Source organism: Siniperca chuatsi, linkage group LG2, assembly GCF_020085105.1.
Source record: "Siniperca chuatsi isolate FFG_IHB_CAS linkage group LG2, ASM2008510v1, whole genome shotgun sequence".
Lineage (NCBI taxonomy): Eukaryota > Metazoa > Chordata > Actinopteri > Centrarchiformes > Sinipercidae > Siniperca > Siniperca chuatsi.
Window position 1 is genome coordinate 21,220,362 of NC_058043.1, and position 17,336 is coordinate 21,237,697.

At 40.8% G+C, this 17,336-nt stretch overlaps 1 protein-coding gene across 11 annotated transcripts in view; it reads left to right on the forward strand.

Moving 5' to 3' along the window:
- The window catches only part of ppfia4 (PTPRF interacting protein alpha 4), a 55,297-nt gene that overhangs the window by 27,988 nt on the left and 9,973 nt on the right, over positions 1-17,336 (forward strand). For 7 of the 11 annotated variants that reach the window (XM_044179317.1, XM_044179343.1, XM_044179309.1 and 4 more), the window contains 13 exons: positions 8,634-8,735; positions 8,942-9,106; positions 9,745-9,819; positions 10,446-10,517; positions 11,918-12,139; positions 12,768-12,902; positions 13,605-13,739; positions 13,945-14,028; positions 14,760-14,891; positions 15,039-15,101; positions 15,803-15,894; positions 15,981-16,110; positions 16,603-16,799. In XM_044179317.1, coding sequence (XP_044035252.1) covers positions 8,634-8,735; positions 8,942-9,106; positions 9,745-9,819; positions 10,446-10,517; positions 11,918-12,139; positions 12,768-12,902; positions 13,605-13,739; positions 13,945-14,028; positions 14,760-14,891; positions 15,039-15,101; positions 15,803-15,894; positions 15,981-16,110; positions 16,603-16,799 — 1,604 coding nt within the window. Of the gene's footprint in view, positions 1-8,633; positions 8,736-8,941; positions 9,107-9,744; positions 9,820-10,445; positions 10,532-11,917; positions 12,140-12,767; positions 12,903-13,604; positions 13,740-13,944; positions 14,029-14,759; positions 14,892-15,038; positions 15,102-15,802; positions 15,895-15,980; positions 16,111-16,602; positions 16,800-17,336 lie in introns of those variants that run through there. The other 4 variants (XM_044179325.1, XM_044179390.1, XM_044179361.1 and 1 more) reach the window with 3 other exon arrangements.

The window sequence follows — 17,336 nt, forward strand, 5'->3', positions numbered from 1 at the left end:
TTCAGAAGTGAATCCAGAGCTGGCACAGCTTCAGTCAGTCTTGGCATTATCCCTAATGTGCTTCACTTAGGCTGATTTGCTCACGACTCACAATGATTATGCAGAAGCCTAATTTTACCACATCTGTGTCGGCCATGAAGAATAACCCAAAAAAAAAAATGAACGTGTTTGCTTTTTTTTATTTACTTCCCATGTTCTGCATTCTGAAGGGAAGCTTTTAGAAAAGTTTTCAGTGAGAGTTGTTCCTCCGGAGCGCCAGTCAGGGTGGAGATCTGTCAAGTGCTGCAGTCAGCTGCTTCACTCCCCGGTCTCCAAAAGCTGTCACACCATCATACAGAGGGAATATCTCTCAGCGGCTTTGTGCACGTTTGTGTTTCAGCACGAGCGCCCACATTGGATGTGCGTCTGCATACATCTGATGAAACGTTCATGCAAAGTTTGTATGCTGCTCAAACGCATTTTCCTAATGAGCCGTTGCCATGGCGACGGCCATAGTGTGCAGGGTGGCGTCATGGCAACAGATTACTCACTGCCTACTTAGGGCCAACACCCAGGCAAGGTGTTGTGGTGGTGGTGTTTGTCACAGTTCTTGTGTGTGTGTGTGTTAAGATTTGTCAGAGGAAGGTCGAGTCCACCTCACTGCTGTTTGCCACCTCACCCTCTCTGCAGTGGTGAAGAGTTACAGAGCTGTGATATCCAAGTCTCCCTGGGGACTCACTCATTCTCCAGTCCCAGACTCCGCATTCATCTTCAGTGTGACACTCCTAAGTGAATTACCACGATTTACATCGGAGTTAATTTAGTGTCTTTTGGTGTGTGCAAGTGAAAGGAGCTCAGTCATTATATGCGATCTTTGGTGAGGTATCTCTTTCTTCTCTGCCTCTCCACAGCAAATCATCATTTCTGTGGGTTTTTCGGCTTGATATTTTTAGTGATTCCTATCTTGCATTTGCATTGTAAGATTTGTACCACATTCCTACAGAATAACTAACAGAATAAGTCCATCACAATACAGTTCAGTCAGACTTTGCTGAGATACTTGAATAAAGGTCTAAACTCAGTATTAGGTAGAATTGTCTTTTTATGGGTCATTGTTGCTGAATGACAGAAGGAAAAATAAGAACAACAAAACTGATTAAGTGATTTTAATGCCTGCCCTGACGCAGTGCTGGCTCACACTCGCTTCTGTGTTCAAGAAATATATATATGCTAATGCATGAACACCCTTTAAATGCATCAAAATTTGGCTTTGTTCAGGATGTGTTCCTGTTTTCAGAGATGCAAAATACAATCTGACTGCTGGTGATGTGCACTTGGGCTGTAAGCATCCTCAGATTAGCATAAATGGTATCACATACCACAACCCTACCCTGTGAATCATACGATGTGTGAATGAGTTAATAGTCATGTTGACAGTTTCCATCTCTTTCCTTTCTTTGCTTAGTCACATCTTTTTCTCTCCTCTTTTCCTCTCCTCCCACCAACTGACAATGCCCCACCTCACTGTTCTCAGGCTTTGGCAGACATCGATTTATTTTTGTTTTGGCTTCAGTTTCCTGTCTTGTTAATCTACCCACACATAGCAGAAGTTGCCATAAAGTTGGCTGTTTGTTGCTCAGTGCATTCATTCTTTTAAAGGGATGCTCTGTATCTGTAATCTTCGATAGATTCCTGGAGTTGTTTGTCAATGGAGTGTGGTAACACTCAATTCTGTAACCCTCTTTCCCCTCACCATACCTTGTCTGAATCTACTTTTGTTAGCACTTTCCTATTTTTCCCCAAATGACCTTCAGCAACCTGCAGAGAACAGATATACTGTGTGTGTAAGGCAAAAAGAAAAAGTTGTGAAAGCAATAGTGTGGTAAGAGGGAGAGTCTTTTCTAAAGGAGAAAAGTAAATATTGCCTTGCAGTAACAACTGGTAAACAACATTTACTCAGTTTACAGGGGAAAACAGAAAAATATGAGCGCAGAAATACAAGACCCACTACTGTTTTGTTAGTAGTGTTAAAGTATCATTAGATAGCTTATTATATGCTAAAGCATATCATAGATTCATCTCTCACATTTTTATTCATTCACTAAATCTCTCACTCATTTGGCTATCCTTAGTGACCATTAGAAGGCAATGTCGACAGGCAACACACTGAAACTGTGTTGGTTGTTTCCCCCCTAGCTTCTCTTTTGAGTGACATTGTGTGTCCTGGTTTCTTCGTCTGTTCGCCTTTAGAGTTGGTTGGTTGGACACTGCAAGTCAAGTGGTCAGGAGGTAAAGTCACATTATTACAAGTACACTTGCTACTGTAATTGAGTAACTAGTACATTTTTACATTCTAAAATCTAAAGTTATTGGGCAGTAACACTGTCATAATCAGGAGGATATTCCATCTATTCTTTCACTTTTTTATTGTAGGCCCATATATGTGAGGGCTGTCTCATAAAAGAGATGATGTTCACAGTATTTTTTAGTAACACTTTGAATTGGAGAGGGATTCTTTGATTGATGTAGTCATAGATAAATGATTATAGTCAGGATGCCACACTGGGCCTTTCAAAGTGATCAGGCAACTAAGTAACTCAGTATAGTCATTAAAAGAGCTACTTCATTACTTGTGCAGTTTTCAAGAGAAGTAATTGTAGTTTTACGTAAGTAGCTAGTAGTTATTAAAACCTTTATTTAATCATGTCATTTCATTTGCAAGAGTGATATGAGTACAGCAGAAAAAATAAGAACAGAGATAAGACAGACAACAAAACAATAGTGCTCTTTCCACTGCTGCATGCTATACAGTAGCTTTTAGAAGTACAATGAATACTGTTGGCAGTGGGCTGATGAATGAAGGACCAATGTCCTCAAAATACTCACAGTGAGTTTCCTCAACAACAGCTTTACTGCTGAATAACAAACAGGAAATAACTGCCAAACTGAAAAATGCTCACGTCATTTGTGATGACTGCTAAAGCACCTGCCTCCCATGTACCCACACATCTGCACACACACACACACACACACAAACACATAAATTCATCCTTACTTTATATTTGCATCAGACAGTGCAGAAGTATTGTTGAAATAAAATGTGGGGTTAGTGAGTGTTTATTCATATTTCTACCTAGTGCATTATATTCATTTCTGACCATTGCATCTGAGTGTTTGTATTCTAAGTAAATATATGCACTACTGTATGTAGGTGCTCTTAGAAATTCCCACAAGTGAATGAAAAATGTACAACATTAAAGCAGGTACACTACATTTTGCTAAAAATCCCACAATGTAGCATAAACTATACCATTCATATTCTTTATAATGTAGGTAATAGTGAATGAGGGGGCGATTTCAGTCATTGTTTAGGTGTGTGGTGTAGGTTAAATCTCCACAGTGCTGACCTCTGAGCACATTACAAACACACGCACACACACACACACGCACACACACAAGTACAGACAGATAAGCACACTCACAATAAACCTTTTTTTTGGATTGCATGTGTGTGTGTGAGACTTTTTTTTTATCCGACTGCACTCCAATCTCTCTCCCTCTTTTTCTCTGCACACACACACACACACAGCATTTTTTTTTCATCCTTTAATCCCAAACTGCTTAAGGAAGTGAAGGGGAGAAATCCCTTTACAATGTCTGGGCTCAGCAGTGTTTGGTAACCACTTGCTATCTCACATTGTGGTTGAAGGCATATGAACAGCGTTCCTCCAGACGCCCAGAACCTTCTCTCCTCTCTATATGATATACTCTCTGACAGATGTCGAGGTTGTGTTGTCAAAGAGCTGCGCATGTTGTGTGAAGTTGAATAAACATCCTGGGATTTTTTGAAGTTCATATGGTTTTGGGGGTTAGGACTGCATAGTGCACACAGTGATAGCGTGCATGTGTGTGTGTGTGTGTGTGTGTGTGTGTGTGTGTGTGTGTGTGGAAAAGAGAACAAAAGCAAAAGCAGTAGAAGCTGCCAGAGGGAAGGTGTTAGACAGACCTTCATGAGAAATTAAATAGAAGTTTTTTGTCTAGACAGTGATGTGTTATATTTTATATATAACACTTCTCTGTTCTGTTATATAATACTCCTAACAAAAGTTATGTATTCATACCGTTATCTATTCTTAGGTATTTGTCAGTGCATGTTTCTCACATTTGTTTTTGTTTTTTAAAGTTGTAGCAGTTTGTGGGGAGACGCAGAGAGCTCCAAAAGGCAGAGGGATGAAGGGATGAAGTAAAGAGCGCGAGAGGTGGCCTGTTGAGCCTTTTTGCCATGATTGAAAGAGACAGTGAGCTCCAACATCTGTTGGTGGATTTGGGCTGAGCGCCTGTCTATTGGTGCACCCCTGTGGAATAAGGGAAAGTAAAATGAACAAGCTGACCCATTTTCCCCCTTTCCTCCCGGTGCTCCTTCCCTCTCTCTTCCCTCTCCAGTCGCTCCCTCCCACTCCATGATGGGCAAGGTTAACAGAAATATAGATCATTTTTTGTGAGTTTGTGTGTGTGTCCGCGTGTGTGTTTTGTTTATTTGTCTCAGATCGGAATTCTGTGATTTAGATTATAATTATCAGCTCAGTTCGGCTAGTGTACTGTATATGTGTTTTTATACTGAATTGAAAATTGAATTGAATTGAATTATATCATCTATAGTAAAGTAAAACACTACAGGCCAGTTTACAGCACAAACATTAAATGCCTTGCAAATGACACATTCTGGCCTTTTTTTCACAGTGGTAACGAAATTAGAAAGGTGGACCTAGTTATGGATGGATGGGCCAACCAGGGTTGGGGAGTGAGGGGGGCCCAAAGCCAAAGACTCTGAAGTGGCTGGTATCATAGTTTTTCATTTGAAAGTCAAAAGTAGGGATGTCCAGATTCAGATCACATTTTTTGCTCTTTATCCTTTAATATTCAGTATCTGCCCATATTGAGTTTGATTTCTTTTTATTACATTTAGGTATTTTCTTCTACAAAGTACAACTTCACAATGCATACTTAAGCTACACTAGTCAGCCTGTGCATCCTGCTTTCTAGATAACAAGCAAGAAGAAGGAATATTCAGGATTGGCACACCCAGCTTGGTGGTGTGGACCAGCACAAACGGGAGACCACAACGTTATTTTTTATTGCCCATTACCACCAGTTTACTACTGTAAAACTATAGACCATAATGTACAAGGCATATACAGTATCTTGCCCTAAAACTGGTATATTTATCTATTTCTTACAGTTAGAGACGCTCTTCATACTCAGGTTGTCCAGTCACACCTGTTCTGGTCACACCTGTCTTCTTGATGGGCCCAGACAAGTGTCAGGTGTATTGACAGGTGTATTGCTGTACTGGCATTTCCAACCAGGCCTGGCACATAATGCTCCGCCATCTTTGCTATAGTTTAAGGTGCAGCAACGTGGAAGTTTACCGATTTCAACTTGAAAAAAGCATTTCTTAGTCATGCCCAATTTTTGGGTCATCAGTGAGAAACGTGAGACCAAGAGTGCAGTGTCATGGCTGAAGGGAGTACAGGACTTTAAAAACTCAGTGTGTGTGTGTGTGTGTGTGTGTGTGTGTGTGTGTGTGTGTGTGTGTGTGTGTGTGTGTGTGTGTGTGTGTGTGTTTGAGACAAGCAGAGAGAGCATAAGCCTCTGGGTATTGATTTGGACTAAAGCCAAGCTTACAGGAAATGCCAACAAAGCACCAAGAAACGTTAAAACAACATGCACACACACACACACAAACAGACTCACACATACACATGCACGCACACACTATTAAACAAACAGCCACCCAATCTCTGCTCCAGTGTGATCAAACCACAGAAAATATTAAAAATCAACTTCCAGCAGAAGCTGTATGAGTCATTGGCTCGTTCTTTGTTGTACACTGTAACAGCAGCCCTCTTAGCTTCTCATCTTGTGTAAATCTAATCAATGGCAGACAGAAGTTAAGTATGGGGCTGGGAGACCGGGAAATAAGAAATGACTGCTTAGATAGCAGAAAGACAGCTCTTGAAATATTATTTGTTCAAGAAAGACAAAAGCAGGGACTGACGTTTCACCCCTTTTCTTCCACTGATCTGAAGAGACTTGTGTGAGGATCAGTTTACACTGCTATGATTTATCTGAGCAGGACAGGATGTGGAGACTTTATAATCCCAGACCAGTGCAGGTAAAGCTTATCATTTTCAGCAAAAGACATCTGACATTGTCAGGATTTGTAAAACTCTTGTTACAATGTTTTAAATGTTGTCTTGCAGTAATAAATAGGTCAGGCGTAGCCTACTACATCAGGTTGATATAATCAGATATTCAGGATGATCAGATAATCAGTCAGGTACAGTATGTTGTCATCCTACAACTACATTGGTAACATTTTAAATGACTCTATCAATCTATTGATTTGTAGCCAACCATTTTAAGATCATTTGTTTTTTGCAATAACTATGTCATAATGTCTGCACAGACCTTTGATCACTGTGATTTTAAAGGACTAGTTCACCCCAAAATGAAAAATTGCCAGGTGAAATGCCATTAAAGTTTATATACTGTAAAAACCAAACACACAGCAGAATAGTGCTGCAGTTCCATCTCAGCGTTCTCCCACACTATTAAAGTTAATGGAGCCATCTCTGCTCCAAAAGAACATAAAATGTCCATCAAATTTGCAATATGTTGTTTGTGGAGCTGTGAAAAGGTGGTGCTGCTATCTTGAATAGTGTGGGAGATGAAAGTGATGAAACTACATGAAGTAACACAACAGTAGATACAGAAGTACATATAGTATTTGTACTATAACAGGCACATAATGGGCCCAGATATATTTTTGTTTTGTTTAGCTTAAAGGTATAGTATAACAATTTGGGAAATATGCATATTCACTTTCTAGTAGATGAGAATATTGATACTACTCCCATGTCTGTACGCTAAATATGAAGCTACAGCCAGCAGCCAGTTAGCTTAGCTTAGTATAAAAACCTAAAACAGATGGAAACGGTTAGTCTGTCTCTGTCCAAATGTAACAAAGTAAACCTACAAGCACCTCTAAAACTCAATAATTAAACAAACGAGATACAGTATAATGTGTTAATTAGTGAGCTTTAGAGGTGCTGGTAGGAGGATTTTGCTACCTTTGGACAGAGCCAGGCTATTTTTTTCCCATTGTTTATGCTTAGCTAATTGGCTGTAGCTTACAGTAGTGTATAGATATGAGAGTGGTATCAATCTTCTCATCTAATTCTCGACAAGAAAGCAAATAAGTGTGTTTCCTGAAATGTCAAACAAATATTTTAAGTGGTGTTTCAACTGACATGGGGATGGGTAATGACTGGAATGTTGTGGTGAACGAAACCTTTAAATGTTATATCCATAATGCCTCAACGCCTATTTTATGTGTACCTAGTACAACTATTTTATGTTATCTTGTTACATCAAAATTACAGTTACAGTATGATATTATATAAGAGGTAAATAGTATCTGCTGTGCTGCCCATTTGTACAAAATGACTGAATGCTAGACTGAAAATTGCTTCAAACATGCCATTTCTGAGAGACTGAGTGGATACCAACCAACCAGAAACCATTGTGGTCCAACTTCAATTCGCTCATCGGTTGAGTTTTTCAAATGTGGTTATAAAGGACGTCTGGAGTGCTGCAAGTGCTTAAAAGCTTCAGTGAAGTGCAAAGCCATCCATCAACATTGAGGAGCGTGAAGAATGAACATCAATAAATCAAATGGCTCTCAAGTGAAATACACTTTCTATTCTCAGTTTAATAATGAAAAGTCTTTGTATCATCACTGGGAACTGGATTTTATGGATGTGTTTAATTGTCAGAGAGAGTAAGATGACACTGTTTTTACTTAATTGTATTTGCTTTTTGGACAATATAATGCAGTTTATCAAAACATTGTGATCAGAACAGTTCATTATGTTTTCTGTTACCATCAAAAGATATGTTTAGACATTCTTTTCAACCCATTTTTATTTCTGCAGATGTGAATGAAATCCCATTTGTTGGAAATGGGGAAACAGCCACAGACAGTTACCAATTTTCAGTCATATTTTCAGTCTTTTCCCATTTCAGCTGGACCATTGTCATTTAATCACAGTTAATACATTGTGGACGTGTCTCAGCACCAGTAAAAATCAACAGCTTTGTCCAAGTCCACTTTTTACACTTGCTGCTGATTTCATGACCAAAAAGAGGCGGGCACTGAGGTGGGCAGAGTTGCACTGCTGAGGTTGTGTTTATGCAGATCAGATAGCACAGTGCCATTTTGGTCATTCCACCCGTTCAGACCACCTCTTATCGCAGGTGCACAGAAAACATTTCCCAAACAGCATCCCTTAGACAACACGTTTTCTTTTAGAAGCCAGCCTGAACTGCCCATTATTTAAGTCTGCCCTAACTTCACCTGCTGATAAAGTATTCCTCCTGTAGATACTAGCAATGTACTCATCCTGTGCTGCTCTGCGCCAGGAGTGTGCTTGTGTGCCACCAAAATTGCAAAAACTGTTCAGCCACACCCACATGTGTTTGCACCCTGAGATTGTAGCTGCATATGTGCTCAGTTTCACAAACGTAGAGCTCATTATGTTGATCAGTGATACAGTATTAACCTCTGTATGGGTGTTGCGTGTGTGTTGTAGGAGTTTGCCACCCTGACGAAGGAGCTGAACATATGCCGGGAGCAGCTGCTGGAGAAAGAGGAGGAAATATCTGAGCTGAAAGCTGAAAGGAACAACACCAGGGTACGCATGTGTGTGTGTGTGTGTGTGTGTGTGTACGCGTGTTTGAGTGTGTGCATATGTAAGTGCAGGTGTGTGGTGATGCTGATGAAAACAAACAATGTTTCTAAGCTTGAAATTAGTATTCTCTTTGGTCGTGCATGTATTCGTGTGTGTGTGTGTGTGTGTGTGTGTGTGTGTGTGTGTGTGTGTGTGTGTGTGTGCTGTAGCTGCTGTTGGAGCACCTGGAGTGTCTGGTGTCTCGTCACGAACGCAGTCTGAGGATGACAGTGGTGAAGAGACAGGCACCCCCACCATCTGGAGTCTCTAGCGAGGTGGAGGTCCTCAAAGCCCTGAAGTCGCTGTTTGAACACCACAAGGCTCTGGATGAAAAGGTGGACACACACAAACACACACATACATATAAGGGCTGCGGTCTTTGTTGTTCCTAGTTTGTCTTTTTAACAGAATTGCTGTTCTCCCTCACTAATTAATTCTGATCAATTTGGTTTTGCTGGTTGTTTTCGCATTGTTAAGTTAATGAACCTCAGCACTTCCTGAGTTTCAGAGTGAAAGTTCTCCACTGAAGGGAAGACGTTGCTGAAAGGCTTTTAATGTGAAACAGATGGAGGAAGTCTTGAGTTTGCATTAACAGCAAAGATTAGCAACAGAAAATTAAGACAGAAAATGGAAGCAGATGAAAAAACAGAGAGAAATTCCTAATAAAATATGAAAATATATTCATATAACAGAGGGAATTAAAATAATAATAATAATAAAGCTGCTTATCTGTTCATTTGAGGTAAATAAAGGGCCCAAGGCACTATTAGAGAATTTTTAGTACAAAATACTATGTGCTATATTAGCAAAGTAAATTATAAACATGAATTGTGAGGCCAAACAAATCTTTCTATTTCCAGATTAAAATTGTCTCTTTTTCTAAATTATATTTATCCATACTCGTATCTAGGAATTTTTGCTCCTACATAAGCGTGTCCTTATGTTTCTGGACTTTTCCTGGTATGTTTGTCAGGTACGTGAGAGGCTTCGGGTGGCTCTGGAGAGGGTGGCCACCCTAGAGGGACAGCTAGCAACTACCACACAAGAGGTGAGGTGTGCGAATGTGTGAATGTGTGTGTGTGTGTGTGTGTGTGTGTGTGTTCCTATGTGTGGTTACTGGTAAGTGAAACATCTGTTCGGTCCCTAGCAGACATCTGTTGAAGCCTCCAGTCTGATCTGATATATGCTTCAAGTGCCACACTGCATGAGAAGCTCTGTCTTCTCAGCCCTGTGTGTTCATACACACACGGACACACATGGACAGACACACACAAACACTCGCCTTCTGTACTCATCTATTTAAAATGTCATTAAAGAATTCATTCTAAAGATAAAAGTATGCTAAATATTCACAGCAGGCACAGTTAAAGCAGAATCCCAGTGGGTTATATAAGATTTAAAGTCAAAGCTTCCACTGATCACACAGTTTTATAAGAGGAGCAGGCCCTCACTGAAGCGACCCCTCCCTCCTCTATTCTCAGTATAATTTATAGTTGTAGTTATGAAAATATGGTAGAGCATGTTGTCTGAAGCAGACTGGCAGCCTGAAAGCCAAGGCCTCCCTTTGAAAGGCTGAGTTTTGTTCTTGGATTCACTGAGGGAAAAGAAAAGATAGTAAATGTGCAAGTTTATTCATTGTTCTTTTCATTTTTTTCTTTTTAATCTACATTGCAGTTGAACACTGTGAGACAAAGGAAGGACGGTGACTCAGTGGAGCGAACAGATGGATCCAAACCTACATGGAAGGTCTTCCTGGCTGTGTGATTGTTTTTCTGCTCTGTGCTTTATCCTGTGTCTGCCTATAGCATTTGTCTGTCTGGCTGTCAGTCGCTGTCTTTGTATGTATTTCTGACTTTCTTTCCACACATCTACTCACACATACGCACGATAGGTTAATGGAACTAAATTTAGCATAAATCCTCCTCCTTTACCTTTCTTATAATTCTGATAAAATTAAAAGTCTTGCTCTCTATTCGAGCCCTGTCCTCCATGGTTTGAGGCCAGCCCTGAAACGAGCACACATTATGTAACTGTGTCTGGGTCCGTCCACGGGGAGTAACAAACCTCCCTGTGATTAAACAGAAGAGCCTGTTTGTATCTGGATGGAAATCATCTTCCTCTGTACGGGCCGGCAGCCGAGGACGAGCAGTACGACGTCCACTTACGTTGACTCCTATTTCTTTGCCTTAAGGATAGAGAAAGCCACAAAAAAAGAAGTGCCAATATATAGTAGTTATATTAACAGAATAATTAAACTTAAAACATCTATAACTTACCATTAAAAAGGGATGAGAGTAAGGAGAAGACTGTATCACGAGAGAATTGGCTAGAGTACGAGCATTGGGAGCAGAGAGTGTAGTTTAGATGTCTCAAGAGTGTGAACTGTGCAAACACACACTCTGTCAGGACATTCATCCATGACACCCATTGGCCTGCTGACAGTCACTGCCCCCGGATGTTTTAACCAGCACCCTTTAGGGGATATTTTTATTTAAAACACCATAAAATGATCATGACCACATGTACTTTTTCAGCAGGAACCCTAACCGATCTTAGGGCCAAGTTGTACCTGATGATTGCTGCACAGTATCTGTCAGATGGGGCTTTACAACACTATTTCCAAAGTCCCTGGGAGTAAATCTAATGAGTTTATATGGCTAAACTGGAATTATGCACAATTGCACAAATCACCAGGTGTTTTATTACACAGCTTCAGACCATTTAGCCCTGTTTCCCCCAGTGTTTCATGGTATGTTTATGTTTCCGTAAGGTATTCATGAGCAGGCAAAATTGGAACATGAGGGAGCGGAGGGGGTCCTACTAACTTTGGCTGCCCACTGTGTTGCCTGTCTGAATATGTGTCCCTGAAGGTTTGTTTAATTAAGGCCCTGGAATTAACTCCATTTTGAGCTGTGAAGAGAAGAGAAACAACATCAAAACAACAACATGGCAGCCTAACCTCACACAACCCACCCTCGTATGCATAACACTCAACACTTTTTTATCTAGGTCATGCAACTTTATCAGTTCTACAACCAATCTCAATACCCTCCACCCATAGCATGCACATTTGTATCTGTGTCTCAGTCACATTTCATGTGAGAATGTGCATATATAGCCATTAATGTTGTGTGTCTGCCTTACAGAGACTGCCCAACGGCTCCATAGACGCCCACGATGATGGCAGCCGGGCGTCTGAGCTTCAGGAGCTGCTGGATCGGACCAATAAGGAGCTGGCCCAGAGCCGTGAGCACTCTACCACTCTCAACGCCCGCTTGGCCGAGCTCGAGGCCGAGCTCGCAAATGCACGCCGAGAACTGAGCCGCAGCGAGGAGCTGTCAATCAAACAACAGAGGGAACAGAGAGAGGTGAGAGTAAAAGGAAATGTGCTTTTGTTCTGGGAGCAAGCACAGACAACAGCAGGCTACAAAAATTAACACTGCTGGCAACTAGATTCTGATACTAGATTTTATTTAAAGCAAGTTCAATTCTGTTTATTGTAACTGGAGTTTATTGCTTGATGGTAAAGCAAAACCACAACAATTTAACTACTTACCAGTATCATCAGTTAGTACAGGTGCATCACATGATGACAACACAGATGTGTAAGCAGTAATCACGTGGTCTTCTAACAAAGCTCATTTATTCATTACTTCACTTCTACATTTGGTTGAAAATGGAGAAACTACTTAAAGCTAGAAGTAAATCTTTGTAAAAACATTTTGCTCTCTCTTTATTAACTTTAACTGACATATATTTGTGCCATTTCCTGTCATTACAAAATGGTAAAGTACATACATTTCTTGTATACTAACTGCAAAAATACAAGATACTATGAATGTTTATATAGATAATGTATATTAAATCATAAAATGGGGGAATTTGGCCATACATGTAGAGATACAGTACATTGGTTATTGCTTTTGGCCTAACCATGCACATTGTTGCAGGCTTTTCTCTCATGTTTTCCCTGTTGTTGTGTCTCTGCAACCACAGAGAGAGGATATGGAGGAGAGGATAACAACGTTAGAGAAACGCTACCTGGCTGCTCAGCGGGAGACCACACACATCCACGACCTCAACGACAAACTGGAGAATGAACTGGCCACCAAGGACTCACTGCACCGACAGGTAACATACACACAACAACACCAGCCATACAGGGTTGTGCAAAATGAACCTTTTTACTGCCTGAGTATATAATTATCATTCAAAATAGTAAACATTCATTCAGAGATAATTACTGAAAAAAACTCTGAAACTACTGAAAAGCAATTTCCACAGATACTTGATCGGGATTTAAGCAGTGTCTGAAAAACAACAAAAACAACAACACAGTAAACTGCTCTGTCACAAATCAGTTAACGAAGCCTGACATAAGGACTAAATCAATATTTATTAATGTGCTGTGTCATTATTCTGCTATGCTCAGGCTTCCTTGGATGTGTTACAATCCTAACGTGTTGTTAAGGGACACCAAAAATGGCACATATGTGTAATGTCTTTCTCTCTTGCTACATTGTGTGTGACAAGTGTGACAATGTATTGAAGAATATTATAGAATATTAATGAATGAAGGCACTGAAGAATATTATAGTAAGTGAGTGAGCAATAGAAACATCCTATTCACAGGTTCACGTGTAGTTCAGGGTGAATCTGAGTTCAGCTCCACTTGGGGAATACCAGCAACATCTTCCATTCGTGTCCGTGTGTCGTGTCCTCGCTACCTGCTGGCTGCACTACACTGATTACACCTCTCTTGTGATCACGCTAATGTCCCTCTTATTTCTTTGAATGTGTGTGTGTGTGTGTGTGTGTGTGTGTGTGTGTCAGAGCGAGGAGAAGGTGCGCCAACTGCAGGAGATGCTGGAGATGGCAGAGCAGAGGCTGGCTCAGACCATGAGGAAGGCTGAGACACTGCCAGAGGTGGAAGCTGAACTGGCACAGAGAGTGGCAGCACTTTCCAAGGTATCACACACACACACACACACGCACGCACACACACACACACCAACACACAGCTGTAGAAAACATAGCAAAGGATACTGTTGCAATAAAATGAGAATCTGTAGTTTACAGATATAAAACATAGAAGCACATATACATATAAGCACAGTAATGGAGCTTATAGACAGAGGCAGTTATAATTATATGTAAGTGTCTCCCCCTGCAGGCTGAGGAGCGCCATGGCAATGTGGAAGAGCGACTCAGACAGCTGGAGTCACAACTGGAGGAGAAAAACCAAGAGCTAGGAAGGGTGTGTGTGCATGTATGTGTGTCTGTGTGTGTGTGTGTGTGTGTGTGTGTGTGTGCACCAGCCCTGCAGGGTTTCTCTGACCTCTCACTATGATGTGTGTGTGTGTGTGTGTGTGGGCCGATGCTTCACATTAGTTGGACGCCTTGACTCTTGGCTCTGTGCTCTCTCATGCATACACATACATACACAAACACACAGGACAGACACACATATGAAGAGCTCTCCATTTTCACGGTGCATTGTTGCATGAATTTAAACCAAATCCACATACACCCACCCCCACTCCCCCATAAGACTGATTGGCTGCTATCTTTGGACTCTGAATAATTCACGCAAGGCTAATTTCTCTCTCTCTCTATGCGATCTCATGACTATATTTAGTTAAAGGAGCTCTCTGAGGATGCATATTTGTGTTTGTGTGTGTCTGTGTTAAATTACTTTAATGAAATGACTGTAGAATACATATTAAGCACAGCACTTCACGTTTAAGAGAAGGCATTTAACCCTTTTTCATCATCACGTAAATGACTGTAATTAAATCATTCTGGCTGCAAGATCCATTGTTGGCCAAGAAGACCTATATCTGGCAGCTGGTGATCTTGGGCTAAATACACACTTCATCCTTTATTCCATGCAGAGATGCCTGATTAGCTGCATAAATACACCCAAATGGAGTCTGTGTCAAAGAGAAAATTTGATGATGTCATCCCCCTCTGGTTCTCGCTCATCAGGCTCGTCAGAGAGAGAAAATGAATGAGGAGCACAACAAGCGTTTGTCTGACACCGTGGATCGTCTGCTCACTGAGTCCAATGAAAGACTGCAGCTTCATTTGAAAGAACGCATGGCTGCCCTGGAGGACAAGGCAAGGCCTGCACACACACATTTATCTAAGCAGCAGCTCATATTGCTGTTGTTATTGCCTCACAGAACAAATGAATATACAGTATAGCACATGTCCTACTTGGACCACAGATTTGTTTTGACACAGTCTCATGATTTTTTTGTCTAGAACTCCCTTATTCAGGACCTCGAGAACTGCCAGAAACAGCTTGAAGAGTTCCACCACACCAGGGTCAGTAAGACCTGAATGAATCACCTAACCACTGAAAACTACAATTGTGTCCTCACTTCCAACTTATATGCCCCATTTCAGTAGTGCAATGTAACTGAGTACATTTACTCAAGTGCTGTACATAAATACAGTTTTGTGGTACTTGTACTCTACTTGAGTGTTTCCATTTTATGCTACTATATACTTTGACTCCCTTAAGTGTCAGAGGAAAATATTACATTTTTCACTCCATTTGATTTATTTGACAGCTATAGTTTGTTGTTACTTTGCAGATATAAAAAACATAAAGGCATAAAAAACAATGATGAGTTTATAAAATATAAGGCAAGATTATAGATTAAGATGCCCAGCAGTATACACATTGATTAGCTGAAAATATCTTATAATCGATGGGCTATAACATTAAAATAATGCTTACACCTTAAAGAGATTTTTGACATTTTGGGAAATATATACATTTTACACTATACAGTAGTGTAAGTGTATTTCCCAAAACGTCAAGCCAATATAACACTGACGAGGGACCTTCTCTTGCATAATAACTACTTTTAACTTTGATACCTTTCTAATAACACTTCTGGACTTTTACTTTTACTCTTTACATTTATTTGTAATGTAGTAATATTATAGTATAGGTATTGCTACTTTTACTTAAGTAAACAATCTGAATACAGTGCCCATAATGCCCTTCTCTCCCTCAGGAACGGCTGATCGGAGAGATTGAGAAGTTGAGAAATGAGATTGACCATTTGAAACGCCGCAGCGGGGCGTTTGGGGATGGAACTCACTCTCGGTACACACAGACATACACCTCTTCCGCATATGCTATACACCCTCTAACATTATTAATGGTAAGCTGTTCTGTGTATATAATCTCAGGTCTCACCTGGGTAGCTCCAGCGACCTTTGCTTCTCCGTGGTAGAAGGCCAAGATGGCCACTACAGCACAACTGTGATCAGGCGGGCACAGAAGGGCAGACTGTCGGCACTACGAGACGACCCAAACAAGGTGCTAATAATGTCTATATCAGGCCTAAACAACCCCACAGCTCCTCACATACACATACACTATACACGATTGCCAACTTACAGATCACAAGATCATGTGTCAACTATTCTTCTAACCACATACAGCTCCTTACCAGTGCTTTATCCAAGTTCATGTCTGCTTTGCTAATAAGTGTCAGTGGCTGGCTGATGTATGATGATCTTCATGCCTAACTTACCATTCTCTACTAACCTCTCTGTCTCTCTTTCACCTGCTGCCATGGACATGCTGTCTGATGTAAGTTCTCTGTTCATCCATTTCTTCTCATAACTGGCCACATACTTCCACAAGGGTCATATTGTATTTTTACACGTATGCATTTTATCAGAATTGATGCATATAGTAAATATATTGTACATTTATTTATGATCAAAAACTGATCAGTGTATGTTGTATTCAACATGTGGACTGTGTCTACAAATGTTAAAGCTCATGTGTGTTTGTTGTCTCCAGGTGTGCGCTGTATTTGAACAGGACTACCCATCTCTGCGTGGGAGCGTCAGCCACCTCCTCGGCAGCGATATCGAGGCAGAGTCGGACCTGGACGATGACGTTAGCTCGGCCCTGCTTTCCCCCAGCGGCCAATCAGACGCTCAGACTCTCGCGCTCATGCTGCAGGAGCAGCTTGATGCTATCAATGAAGAGATAAGGTGCCAAATCACAGGCACATTAGATTGCAGCACATGACAGTTTCATGATCCTCATCAGGGAAATTGGGTCAGTGCAGCAGCAAGAAACAGGATACAGATAAGAGGAGAACAAAGTCTTAAAGATAATGCAACAAATGATTACGAGAAAAGGGACATTTTGAAGATACTACAGCAAATAAAGGTGCTGCTGCTGCTTCATCTTGTTCATGAAGGCCTGTGGCCAGGCAGGATGCACCAGAACTGACTGTGATTAGATAGAGAGATGATAACATGTAGATAAGACTCTTCACTCTTCAGTTCTGTTTCCTGCTGAAAGAGGACGCTGTTTATTGCAGTTTACAGTAAACAACGATCTCCTGTGACACCTCAGAATATGCTTCTGGAGAGGAGATGTAAATTAGATGCTGATTATGCTGCAGAGGAGCCAGACTCCCTCGAAGTAATAAAAAATAATTTCCGTACTATAAATGGTATTTTTCTTCATTCACTTCAAATAAAAAATCCTACTTGTAGAACAAATGATACATCAAAACTAAG